Below are 13,665 nucleotides of genomic sequence, written 5' to 3'. Positions count from 1 at the left end.
TGCTTTCTGAGTTCTCGAACCTTTCAAGCCAAACACAGCTCAGGTCAGTAGCTCTACTCCCGTCCTCATGGTAAAGCCCTATCACTCTGTTTTTCATTCCTTTCTCAGCATCATTTAACATAGGGACAGTCCGGGCCTCACTTTCTGTCAGAAAAACTCTCCAGCATTCTTGGAGCTAGAAGAACTCCCTGGAAAGGTATCTATAGCAGAAAAGCAAAAACCACGGGCTTGGAGCACTGGATTTCAGTCCTACCTCTGTCATTTAATCAGCAGTGTGCTGGGGTAAGTCATTTAACTTCTTTGAGTCTCCTTTTTATCTTCTGGAAAAGAGGGATATTATTAGCTACAGGGCAGCTGAATTTTATGTAAGGGAATTTTTCCTGAAAGCATGTCAAATCTCAACTCACATAATTTGAGACAGCCAGACAGCGAATGGCCGGAATGGCAAAGACTGTTGTTTGGCCTTCAACGTGTGACACAGGCAGAAATTACATTTCTCAGCCTCCCTTGCAGCTTGATTTATCTTTGGGACAAGATTCTGGCCAGTGCTATAGGAACTGCATTGATTCTTCTGGTTGGGATAGAGACATGATGGCAGGAGCCCAGCAGCCACCTTAGCCATCTTAGATCACAAGAAAGTGCAGAGCTGCCATATAGCCATTAATTGTGTGCGGTGAAAAAAAATTATTGCTGTGTTTAATCACTGTTATTTGTTACATTTGCTGAGTTTACATCGTAATGGTACAGGGTGTTTTTTATTTATTCAGATGGTGTCTCTCTGTGGAGACTTCAGCATAAATATATCTCAAATTCAATGAGCCTGCACCAGCTTTGGAAAAAATGAAAGTTTGTTTCTTTTTTTTTTTTTTTTTTTTTTTTTTACATTTGGGGGATTGAAATCATCTCAAACTTTGTGTATAAAGCAATAATGCAATATTATCATTTTATATCATGGAATTGCAAATTTATATAATCCAATTTTGCATAAAATTCAGCATCACTGATCTTCCATTAGGCCACTGTGAGGACTTATTATGTAGAGATGCACACCATAACTTTTTCTCATCTCAGGAATTGTTGAACATTCTTTTGGAATGTAACATTCATTTTTTTTAGAGAGAGTGTGTGCACATGTATAAGCATGTGTGGCATACAAAAGTGGGAAGGGGCAGAGAGAATCTTAAGCAGACTGTATGCCCAGCGTGGAGGCCATGGAACCAGATGAGGGGCTTGATCTCACGACCATGAGAACATAACCTGAGCCGAAATCAAGAGTGGGATGCTGAACTGACTAAGCCACACAGGCACCCCCTAACATTCATTTTTGAAAAGGCACAAATCATAAGGTCATCAGTTGATACATTTTAACAAAGCAGACACTGTGGGAAACCAGCATCCAGAATAAGTAGAGCATTGCAAGCACCCCTAAGACCTCTCTCATGCTCCTTGTCAGTCACTACCACTACCCGAAGGTAACCACTATTCTGAATTCCACTCCCAGCTATTCTTATTCTGTTTTTGAATTTACATAAATGGATTATTACAGTATTAAATAAGCATCAACACATCAGAGAGCAAGGTACCAGAATTCAGAGTCTCCATAACACATCATTTATAATGTTCGCAATAATAAAAGGTTACTATGTTTACAAAGAAATGGATTTGAAAATGCTCATATAGGAGAAACAGTTGTCAATATAAACAGATCTTGGAGGTGATGCTTTATGATATAGATTGTGGTGATGGTTTCACAGGTGTATGTGTAATCTCCAAACTCATCAAGTTGCATACATTAAATATGTACAGCTTTTGTATATTGGTCATACTTTAATAGTTCTAAAAAAAGAAACAGCTGTCAAGATAATTCAGAGGGTAGAATTAGCAAATAAAAACATTAAAGCTACTATTGTACATACTTTAAGGACCTTCAGGGAAATATGATCGTAATTAATTAACAGATGGAAAATCTTGGTAGAGAAATGAAAACTATAGAAAAAGAAACAAATGGAAATTCTAGGACTAAAGAGTGTAATACCTGAAATGAAAAGTTTATTGGATATGGTAGTCAACTTGAAGAAAAATCAACAGATACTATCTAACCTGAAGAACAGAAAGAAAAAATTATTTTAAAAAGAACAGATCTTCAGAAACCTATGGGCAATATCATGTTGTAAAATTTGTATTTGATCGAAGTCCTAGAAAGAGAGGAGAGAGAGAAATGTAGAGGAAAATACTTAAAGAAATAGTGGCCAAAATGTCTCCCAGTTTTCTGGACAACTTAAACTTACAGATCCTAGGAGCGCAAGCAGGATAAACACAATCAACCCCCCTGGAAGCTAAAGACAAAGAGAAAAACTTGAAAGCATCCAGGAAAAAAAAAAAAGAAGACCCATTATATAGGGGGAATCAACGATCCAAATGATGGCTGACTTATTAGAAACGATGAAACTTTAAAGCATTGAAAAAAAAAAACACAGAAAAACTCTGGCAACCCAAAATTTGACATAAAGGCAATATAAATACTTTTTTTGGCAAAAGAAAACAATGCGTCACCAGCAGGCATGTGTTACATTGCCTTCAGCAGGCAAGAAATGCTTACGGGAAGATTTTTTAGGCTGACAGAAAATGACACAAGATGGAAAGTTAGATGTCTATGGTAAATATAAAATACTATGTGTTTTTCTTCTCTTAGTTTCTCTGAAAGGCAATTGGCTATTTAAGGCAAAAAATTATAACATACTGTGCAGTTTAAAATATATGTAAATCACATGACAACAATAACACAAGGAGGTGGGTAAATGAAATTCTATGGTTGTAAGTTCCTCACATTGTATGTGAGCTGGTGCAATATTAACTCTGAGGAAACTATAATAAGTTAAGGATGCATATTGTAATTCCTAGAGCAACCACTAAAAATAACACAGATGTATGGTTCAAAAGTCAATAAAACAGAATATTAAAAAAATTTAAATTATATAATCCTAAGTCAGGCAGACAACAAAGGAACAAAAAAGAGATGGTAAAAATAAAAGACAAGTAGAAAAATAGTTTTTCTACATCAAACCATGTCAATAATTGCATTAAATGAAAATGGACTAAACACTCTAATTAAAAAGCAGAGATTATCAGACTGAATTTTAACCCAAGATAAAACGATATGCTATCAATAAGAAGTGAATTTTATTTTATTTTATTTTATTTATTTTTTTTTTTAATTTTTTTTTTAACGTTTATTTATTTTGGGGACAGAGAGAGACAGAGCATGAACGGGGGAGGGGCAGAGAGAGAGGGAGACACAGAATCGGAAACAGGCTCCAGGCTCTGAGCCATCAGCCCAGAGCCCGACGCGGGGCTCGAACTCATGGACCGCGAGATCGTGACCTGGCTGAAGTCGGACGCTCAACCGACTGCGCCACCCAGGCGCCCCAAGAAGTGAATTTTAAAGACACAGGTTGAAGTGACAACATCAACAAAAGGTTGATATGCCATATAAACAGTAAGCTAAAGAAAGAGGGAGTGGCTATATTAATATCAGATAAAGTAGACTTTTGGAAAAAAAATGTTTATTTTTGAGAAGGGGGGCGAGGGGCAGAGAGAGGGAGACACAGAATCCAAAGCAGGCTCCAGGCTCTGAGCTGTCAGCACAGTGCCTGATGTGGGGCTCAGACCTACGAACCATGAGGTCATGACCTGAGCTGGTCAGACACTTAACTGATTGAGCCACCCAGGTGCCCCAGACAAAGTAGACTTTAAGACGAGGACTATTATCCAAGAGGAAGAGAAATAGGGTCAATTAGCCAAGAAAACATAAAAATCATAAACATGTATGTCTCTAATAACAACACAAAATACATAAAACAAAAATCATCAGAACTAAAGGAAGTAGTAGATAAACCTTCAATCAGAGTTGAAGATTTAAAAATTCCCCCTCGGTAATTTGTAGAACAAAGAGATTTTTAAAAATCAGTAAGGATATAGAAGATCTGAGTATTAGATCAAGATCAGCCCCCTTGAACTAATCGATATTTATAGAGCACTACAACCAACCACTGTAGGATACACATTCTTTTCAAATGTACATGGAACACTCACCAAAATGAATTATATCCTGGACCATAAAATAAGTCTCAAACAACTTCAAAAGATTTAAATCTTACAGAGTATGTTCTCTGACCCTGATGGAATTAAATCAGAATTCAATAAGAATGAGAGAACTAAGTCAACACCCTTCTACATAAGGGTGGCTCTACATGAGCCAAAGAAATAATCACTCAGGGAATTTTGAACTGAATGGTATTAAAAATGCAACATATTAAAATTTGTGGGATGCAGCTAGAACACCGTTGAGAGGAAAATTTATCATCCTAAATGCTTACATTAGAAAAGAAGAAAGGCCAAAAATCAATCATCTAAGATTCTACCTTAAAGAGTCTTAATATAAAAAAAAAAAAGAGTAAAACACTCAATATAAGTCAGAGTAAGAGAATAAAAAAGGTAAGAGGAGAAATCAATGAAATAGAAAACAAATAATAGAGAAAAATAGAGAAAGTGATTCTTAGAAAAGATTAATAAAATTGGAAAATCCCAGCAAGAGTGATAGAGAAAAAGAGAAAGCAGAAATTGCCAATATTGAAAGTAAAAGAGAAAGGGAAGGAGGTAGAGGAAGGGAGGGAAGAAATGAAGGAGGGAAGGGAGAAAGGGAGGAAAGAAGAGAGGAAGGAAGGGAGGAAGGAAGAAAAGAAGGAAGGGAAGGAGGAAGGAAAGGGCATATGGAGGGTCGCAGTTCTCAGAACTGGAAGGGGTCTTAGGACGGGGCAAGGGTAGTTAGTAGCAGCAGTGACCATGGGGTTGGGAACAGACTTGAAGGGTGAGGTGAGCGGAGAGGACCATGGAGGAGACTCCAGAGGAAATATCACGTTGAACACACTGAAGTCTGAGGTGTGAGCATCTGTACACCTCACAGGCCCCGTATAGCACATCACATAAAAAAAAAACAAAAACGACTGGAGTTTGTTATGATGTCCCAAAGCCTCCAAGAAAATACTAGATTCCAATAAAATGAGACTGAGAAAGGAAAATATGTAGTATCGTCTAAAATGTCTTCCATCGAAAATACTTAGAATCCAGCACTTAAGCAAAAGTTCCCGAGGTGCATTCCTCTGGATATAGTTCTAAGAGCTGTTCTGCCGAGAAGGGTCTGAGGAAGTTTGGGCAACACTAACTGCACCGGCTACCCTCCTCCTAGAGATTCATGATGGGCACCAGTGAGTCAGTGACTCCAGGTGGCCTAAGTGTGTGAAGGTCAGTCTGACTCTCTTCAACCTCACATTTCTCATTTTTATGGGACCACAAAACTCTTGCTTTCATGGAACACCTATTGTCATTCCAAGGAACCAGCATTCTGGACAAGGAATTAACGCATAGCTAACAACGGTCATTGCTGTGATTTGTTAGTATCAGGCCATACCTCAAAATTTAAAGATAAGGGAGAGCTTGGTTTTTTGTAAAACGTTTCTTCAAAGGAGCCTGAAACACACTGGGCTCAGGGATTTTTCTGGTGGATTCAGACTAACAAATAGAAGTCTAATTACTTCCTGTGGTTCTTTTTTCTCTATAAATGTAACAGCATTTCTTTGTAGCATTCTGGTAGAAATTTAAAAATTCTGGAAAAGCAGGGCGCCTAGGTGGCTCAGTCGGTTGAGCCTCTGACTCTTGATTTCAGCTCAGGTCATGATCCCAGGGTCGTGGGCTCAAGCCCCATGTCGGGCTCTGTGCTGAGCATGGAGGCTGCATGAGATTCTCTCTCTCCCTCTCTCTCAAAAAAAAAAAAATTCTGGAAAATGATTACAAGAGAACAATAAAGTACTGGGATTTCATCTCCATGTCTGTTACATCTCATACAAGAAGAAAGAATGGCTTGAGTTGCTTACCTTTGTGATTTTGGCATATTGGTGAATACTATACCACACTACCGCTCCAACACTGTCACTAGATATGAAAAGAAAGCAGCTGGAGGACCTCTGTGTTCTATGCAATCTTTCTGTAACCTAGGGCTGCAGATCACAAATTGATACTTAGATAGAATAGATCGCCTCAACCTTTACTTGGGGCCCATGAGAGGAAGCGAGTTTAAATGGCGGTCCTTTGAGTTAAGACCTAAGAAAGACTTGGTGAATGGGTTTATTATTTATTATAATGATGTTTGCTATTGCGATGTATTCCCTTACTATAGAACAGTGTGCTGGTCTCTGGGCATTGGTGTTTAAATACCGGCAAGGGTCACAAGTGAGAGGAAGTTTGGTCCTCATTTACCTCATACCAGCAGTTGGTTTGGCACACAGCTGCAGAACTGCTGGGGCTCTTTTTATTTAATTTGGCATCCCTTCCTGAGCAGTATTGAGACTTTCAGTTCAATGACTCCACTGGGCTTTGCCATAATTTCTATGCTGTATCAGTAAAGTCTGCGGAAGAGATGCCTAAGCAAACCTGAAAGCAGGCTAGGAACGCTTCCAGTTCAGATATTTTTGCTTAAGTCAGTGACAGAATTAACCCTAGATATAAATTAAGCTTGTTTAAAAAATACAACTTTATTCATTAGTTAATTAGTAGAGAAACTGATTTGTAAGGAATATTATTAGTAATGTGTGTGTGTGTGTGTGTGTGAGAGAGAGAGAGAGAGAAAGAGAGACTTTGTCCCTTGCCTGCAATTTCTCTTGGGATAATTTTCCTAGACTCTGAATCACAATGTCAGAAGAAAATACAAGCCCAAATTCTGAGTGAGCCACATATTAATTACATGGCTTGGTCATATACCTTAACCTCTATGCCCTGAAGTTCTTATCTATGAAATGGGAATAGTGATCTCTCCAACATGCCCTGAGTATTATAGGTGGTGACACATAAAAGTTAGGTGGTGACAGCATCAGGCACATAACAGGTACTCCACAGATGCTTGGTGAAATGCATAATTGCAAAAAGAAAACATCAACACCTCCTGTGAACTTTGTTTCCACGGTCAGAAGAGAAACCACTTTCACCTGGTCTGCTTTTCTGTTTCATAGGTCGTGTTGGTCAGAAAAGGGAAAGGAAGGGAACCAAAGGGAATCGATTTTGCTCAGAATCAGAATCCTGGGCTGTCGGAACTAGAAGAAATCTTAGGGATGGTGTGATCAACGCCCTAAATTTACAACTGAACAAACTAAGGCCCAAGGAATGTAAGTCGTTTGCCCCCAAATCACATAGAAGTTAGGGACTGATTCAGGATTGGGGTCCAATATGAATGTGGACTTTTCGTATAAAGGAGATTGTTAATATTATGTGACGTTATGGTGTTTTAAAAAATCTTCCTTTGGCTAACCTGAAAAATAGTTCTCTTTTCATAGTTTTCTTATTTTTTTTTTAAACATTTTACTTTAACCCATCAGGAGTTTTCTTTGATTTAGGATGTAAAGTTAGGAGTTAACTGAATGCTCTCTTTCCAACACATTAATCCAGTGACTTGGCCCCACACATCTAACTGTCCCTCCCTTCCCCACCAACTTACACCTTTCCTACATTCAAACTTATTTTTTTTACAGTAAGGTCAATATCCATGCTCATTTTTTTATTCCATTGATCTGTTAATTTTTCTATCCATAGGATGCTATTATAATTATGTTAATGTTATCATATGTTTTAACAAGTTGTATGAAAAATTTACCTTCATTAATCTTCTTTAGGAGAAAAAAAGTCCTGAAGCTTTTGCCCATTTATTTTTCAAGATGATGAACACTGACAAGTTGAAAAGAATTAATATTCCACACAAACCAAATAAAACCCATAAGTTTTTGGATTGAAATTACATTAGATATAAATATTAATTTGGAAACAACTGGAAGTTTTTATTATAATCATTTTTCCTTTTCAGGAGTATGATATATTTTTATGTATTCAGTTGCTCTTTGATGTGGCTCAGTAAATTCGAGACATAATGTGTAAAGCTTTAAAAGCACTCTATGATGATCCAGGGAAGGGAAAATAAAATTCTACCTGAAGAGATCTGGGGAGATATTTTTATGGTGGAAAAGAGGAGAGCCTTACAAATGTAGCCAAATGAGGTACGTGGTATTTCATTCTTTACATTAACTTGACACAGCCTAACTCAATTACAGAGGTCCTTACCAAGTTGTTATTCAAAGTCATTGACCACATACACACCAACCAACAGCAAATTCATACTGGATTCTTACCAGATCTGCCACCATGTTTGATGTTGGAGATAGGTTCCCCGTTCTCAAAGGAGTTTACAGTCTAACTGAAGTAAGTGTCCATCTTTAAAAGCATCGGCTCTAGAGGGTGGACCTTAACTGTTCTCACAACACATACACTCACACGAAAGGTAATTACGTGAGGTGATAGAGGTGGTAATTGTTTCACAGTATAGTATATATGTGTACAAAATCATGACATTGGACACCCTAGACTTACACAATATTATTTCTCAATTATATCTCAATAAACCTGGCAGGCGGGGGGGTAGGAAAGAACCAGCTCCCCTTTTCTGATCCTTGGGTTAATATAGCCTCTTAACTGAGTAATTTGATCTTTTACTTCTATTCCCATACCAAGGTGGAGAAATTTCTCCGGCAAATTCCTTGGTCATCAAGGGAGCCATTTTTGGCTCGGTGCAGGTCAAAGTCATCATCTTCAAAGCCACCTGCAGGGAGCATAGAATAAGAATTAAGAATGCCAACCTGGAAATCAGGCTGGCGAGTTCGAATTATGGCCCTTTGACTTGTAGCTGTGTGACTTTGGGCAAGTTACTTAGCCACTTTTGCCTCACTTTCCCCAAATATAAAATGCAAGTGGTAAAATAGTACTCAACTTGTAGGGTGACTGTGAAGATTACATGAGACAACTTGTGTCTGTTGTACTTACCACCATGCCCAGCATGGAGAAGCACTCAGAAATGCTGGCTCTTACTTAAAATGTAGTGTCCTGGGCAGGTAATACATTTCAGCTTCACATGCAGCCTATAGCAAAAGCACAGCTAGGTGTCCTGCGAGTGTTCGAGATTAGAAAATGGAGTTGGTGGGAGAATTATCTTTCCTTCTATGGAAGTTTACGTTCCACACTTGAAACTATGGGCAAATGGAATGATAAACACGAGTGTGTGGGGAAATGGTGATATCTTCCCCTGGGATTTCAATGTTTTAGATTAAATGATAACTCCATAACTAAGAGGGTTACAGTTTTGAAAATTCTTGGCTGAAGGAGTCAATCCTCTTTCCCCCTAAATTATGGTTGTATTAAGTGAATCCAGTATTGGGTATCCAGTACATCTTTAAATGGGTTGAGAAGAAGATGTTGGGTGATGGGTAGTGAGGAGGGCACCTTTTGGGATGAGCACTGGGTGTTGTATGGAAACCAATTTTTTTTTTTAATTTTTTTTCAACGTTTATTTATTTTTGGGACAGAGAGAGACAGAGCGTGAACGGGGGAGGCGCAGAGAGAGAGGGAGACACAGAATCGGAAACAGGCTCCAGGCTCCGAGCCATCAGCCCAGAGCCCGACGCGGGGCTCGAACTCACGGACCGCGAGATGGTGACCTGGCTGAAGTCGGACACTTAACCGACTGCGCCACCCAGGCGCCCCAGTATGGAAACCAATTTGACAATAAATTTCATATATTGAAAAAAAAAAAAAAAAGAGAAGAAGATGTTGGGATGGTATTTTCTCTGTGGTCAGCTCCCTCTCTTGGGTCCCTGCCTGTTTTCACTTTACAACGCTTCCTGGTAACTTCCTACAAGGATCAACTCCTTTGCAGTTAGAAATGGAAAACGGCATTTTGAGACTCAGAAGAGAATTTTCTTAGGAACATATTAAACAAAGTGGGGTGAGGTCCCCAGGCAAGCTCATGGGAGATATTAGTGCAAATGAACCTAACCACCAGCTATATCTGGGCCCCTCAGCAGCCAGGCACGGGGAAAGGGGAATTCCCTTGCTCCAAGTGGCCCCAGTGGCTTGAGAACCATGGGGAGATAGGGAAGCAGGGTTATCCCACGGGGAAATCCCTGAGGATACTTTGTATTACAGACCGGTTCCTGCCCACCTGTCTTCTCGGCTTTCTCTTTCTCCTCTTGATGCATACTGTTTCTTCCAGCCAGGGTTTCTCTCCTGCTGTGGGTACTACAGTTACTTACATAGAAAGAAAGAGCAGTGACAGGGAGATGTGTTCCCCCCACTTCTCTCCCCAGCTCTGAGTGTTAAGCTAAAAAATATGAGTACATGATCAATGCGGTCAGCTCCAGGCATAAACTGCTTTAAAAGACCCAAGCCCCCGACAGGAATGTAGCGTAACTAGTGTTATCAGAGAAGCGAGATATCACCTGAAGGCGAGTGGCCTGTTACAGTAGGAAATTAGTAAAAAGGAAGGCAGTGGTTAAGAACAGAGGCTCTAATATCAGATAGGCCTGGGTTTGAAGCCGGGCCGTACCACTTACTAATTGCATGACTGGAGCAAGTAACTTAATTTCTCTAAGCCTCAGCTTCTTTATCAGTAAGATGGGAGAAATAGCACTCCCTCCACTGGGATCCATGGGGCATGGATATCAGAAGCTGAGCACAATGCAGTGTAATTCGTCCAGTCCAAGCAGATAGTAGCTATTTATTATAAAAAGTTGAATCAGAGAGTCAGAATTTCTTAGCGTCCATAAAGCACTCTCCACAGGGATTGATTCATATTCCTTTGGCAGGAGCAGCTTCACAGATGGATGCATCAGACTATAAATGTGTGATGCTGCTCACCGGGAAGATCGTCCAACTAATTACCCTCAGTCAGTTCCCCTGTCCGCTAAGCAGCCTTCTCACTGCGCCTTCCGTATAGCTTTCTAAGAAGGATACAATGTGCTCACCAGATCGGGTTGACCTGAACACCCAGGCTCGTCCAACCATTATAGCTCTCCTTAGAATAAATCAGGTGGCACTCCAGTTTATACGTCGATCTCTTATGAGTTCAGCTGTACTCAAGAGGCTGGTCCAACTCTGACCAAATGGAATCTCTAATCCTGTCAAGCTGAGGGTCGGGTCACACCCTGGGTTGCCCCGAATTAATAGTCTTCCAGGGCTCTTGAAGCTGCGAATTGCTGACCTGCCATACAGGTATAGCCAGCCTCGAGACTAGTTTCTTTGAACTACACAGGAAACACGCGTTTCCAGCTTCTCTCGAAGACCCAGCCACAGGGCTAGGGCTGAGGTGGCTGCCTCCTCCAGGGAGGGCCGGTCTCTGCAGCTCAGCACTCCAGTAATGAAGACAGCTCTACACCCAGTCTGTTTTCACCAGCCCTGTCCCAGCAGACTTACTTTTGTGACTCCTGTTGTAGCTAAGAACACTTTAGACATTTTCTTAAGGTTTTTACTTCTTGGAAAAGAGAGAAAAAGGAAGAAGAAAGCCTACCCCATGAACACTCCTTTTGATAAGTTTGGAAACACACCTGTATTTTAGAAAACACTCAGATGAAGATAGTCCCCTGGGACATTTCGTTGCACGAGCAGCTGGGACCACAGAGAGTTGGTAAGTGGGTGAGATTGGGGAGGCCTCACACTGTCCTGTGCTGAGGCTGGTAATTGGCAATGAGGAAGGGAGGGGGTGCAGCCAAAGGGGTACAGGGTGGAGTGGAGGGGCGGGCAGACAGGGTATATGAGAAGTCAGTGACCCCCTGTGCTCCAACTGGCTCTCTTGCCTCCAGAAATCTGGCCCCAGATCCTGCTTTGGACTAACACTAGGGAGGAAGATGTGAGACGTGGGAATTAGGGATGGGTTTCCAGTAGAGTCCTAGGAAGTAGTGGGGAAGTACTCAGCATCTGGACAGAAAGCCCAGCCATCCAGCTAGATTGGCAGCTCTGAGTGGCCACTCGTATGACAGGGATAGAGTTGTATGTAAATGGTCAGGGGGAAGGCTGTCTGTGGAAATCTAAATAGGCCATTTCATGAACACTGAACAAGTTCAAGAGACAATGCTAGATAATGCTATTCAAGAAATCTTTATAGCCAAAGGAGAGGAAGTTTAATAACCAATGAGGACATCAAGGGAGAGAGATTGTTCAGGAGAATTCTAAAGCTGCCATTCAGTTAGAGAATCTGGAGAAGTGATCTAATTTCAGAAACTGCCTTCAGCCCTTTTTTTTATGATCTAGGCTGAGATCACACAATTAGATTTCAGTAGCCCTTTCAAGGCCAACCATCAATTGGCCGTACCTGTCCAACCACATCTTTTGGTTTTCCCTTTGTAAAAATTCGAGATGGTTAGGCGAAGCTCCAGGCTACCCTCTGTTACTCATTCTTCTCCACCTCTGCCTTTGCTTGTGTGGCTTCCAGCGCTGCAAATGCATGGCCCTCTTCTCTCAGCCATGCCCACCAGCTCCTCCAGGGCGTGTTTTGACGCAGGCCTCCCCCCAGCCGTTACACCCATCACTACGTTGTCTCCCCTGAGAGACTGGCAGTTCTCCAAGGCACCCGTGTAGCATTCATTGATCTGGGAGACACAGAATCAGCACCGTGGTCCCAGCGACGACTCAGAACAGCCAATTTGTCTTCTCAGGATACAGATGGGGAATCTCAGTCCTTAGAGACTAAGTGTTGTTCCCTTGATAGCATGGAGCTTATAGCAGCGGCATGGGACCAGTTAGCACCCATGTCTTCTGAGTCTCCTCTTGGTCTCTGGTTCTTTCCACCGAAGAGCTCATGGCTGCTTCCAGACCTCACAGTTGCCAACCATAAACAGATTTATTCAGGCTTCATTGCAAATAGAGATGGAAATCAAAAGACTATACAAATTGGGTATTTTGGTGGCATACTGTCCCACCTTTACAGGCTAATGAGAAGGATTTCCTCCAAATAAATATCTTCTGGGCTTCCATTACACATTCTGCTTCAGAGGTGATGCTTCTAAAGAAAGTATAGGGTGAGTTACTCTCATCTATGGGTACTTACTTCTGTTCTACCAATGAGGTTTTAAAAGGCTAAGAATGTATACTTGAATTCAAGTACAGTTTAAGGTACAATGGGTTAGAATATTGGAGAACACAGCAATTGTATTTATTCATTCCAAGTATCTCTCAGTGGATAATTAACCTGGGCCATGATAAAAACAATTCTATTAGGCCCATTTCTCTTGTGGCTAATGCTACTGTGCTACTTGCTATAGTATTTTTCTTCTGCTTCATCCTAAGCAGAATGCTCACTATAATAATGCAAGTATTACCTCTTGTGTAGCGGTTCCATTTTCCTGCTTGCAATGGAAAAGCCACAGTAGTTAGATGAGAGAAGGAAGTTTTATATTTTCACTCATGAAGATGCAATTTTTATGAAATCTGCAGATCTATCCACTTTTTGGTAGGTTTCCTATACCATTAACTAAAGAAGTAGGTCTTTTATCCATAAAGAACACAGAGTTTTTAGGATACTTCTTTGTTCTGATACATAATTTGCCCCATACTGGATGTTTGTATAAAAGAAAAGGAAATCTATCATAGGGAGTTCTAATTTGGGGGGATCATGGACCCCTTTGGTCCTATAGACCCCTATGCAGAATAATGTTTAAAAATGTTTTTAATATTTATTTTTGAGATACAGAGAGAAAGAGCACAAGCAGGGGAGGGGCAGAGAGAAAGGGAGACACAGAACTC

General features: G+C 40.6%; 1 protein-coding gene and 1 long non-coding RNA gene across 8 annotated transcripts in view; one reads left to right on the top strand and one right to left on the bottom strand.

Moving 5' to 3' along the window:
- The window catches only part of IQCH (IQ motif containing H), a 218,903-nt gene that overhangs the window by 158,876 nt on the left and 46,362 nt on the right, over window positions 1-13,665 (bottom strand). The window contains exon 1 of one of the 7 annotated variants that reach the window (XM_040493061.1): window positions 4,061-4,065. The exons of 4 other annotated variants lie outside the window; for them this stretch is intronic. Coding sequence is in view for 2 of the 3 variants with exons in the window: in XM_040493062.1 (XP_040348996.1) it covers window positions 8,552-8,695 (144 nt within the window). In the remaining variant the exon portion in view is untranslated. Of the gene's footprint in view, window positions 1-4,060; window positions 4,066-8,457; window positions 8,696-12,268; window positions 12,926-13,665 lie in introns of those variants that run through there. 2 more of the 7 variants (XM_040493062.1, XM_040493063.1) reach the window with 2 other exon arrangements.
- Window positions 1-13,665, top strand: part of LOC121041883 (uncharacterized) — a 57,049-nt gene that overhangs the window by 37,834 nt on the left and 5,550 nt on the right. Inside the window, exons 4-5 of the long non-coding RNA XR_005795884.1 lie at window positions 109-282; window positions 7,062-8,096. This is a non-coding gene — a long non-coding RNA (uncharacterized LOC121041883). The remainder of the gene's footprint in view (window positions 1-108; window positions 283-7,061; window positions 8,097-13,665) is intronic.

This window comes from Herpailurus yagouaroundi, unplaced genomic scaffold (assembly GCF_014898765.1).
Source record: "Herpailurus yagouaroundi ecotype Mexico unplaced genomic scaffold, PumYag 184, whole genome shotgun sequence".
In the NCBI taxonomy this organism is placed as follows: Eukaryota; Metazoa; Chordata; class Mammalia; order Carnivora; family Felidae; genus Herpailurus; species Herpailurus yagouaroundi.
This window is presented reverse-complemented; position numbering and strand designations above follow the sequence as displayed.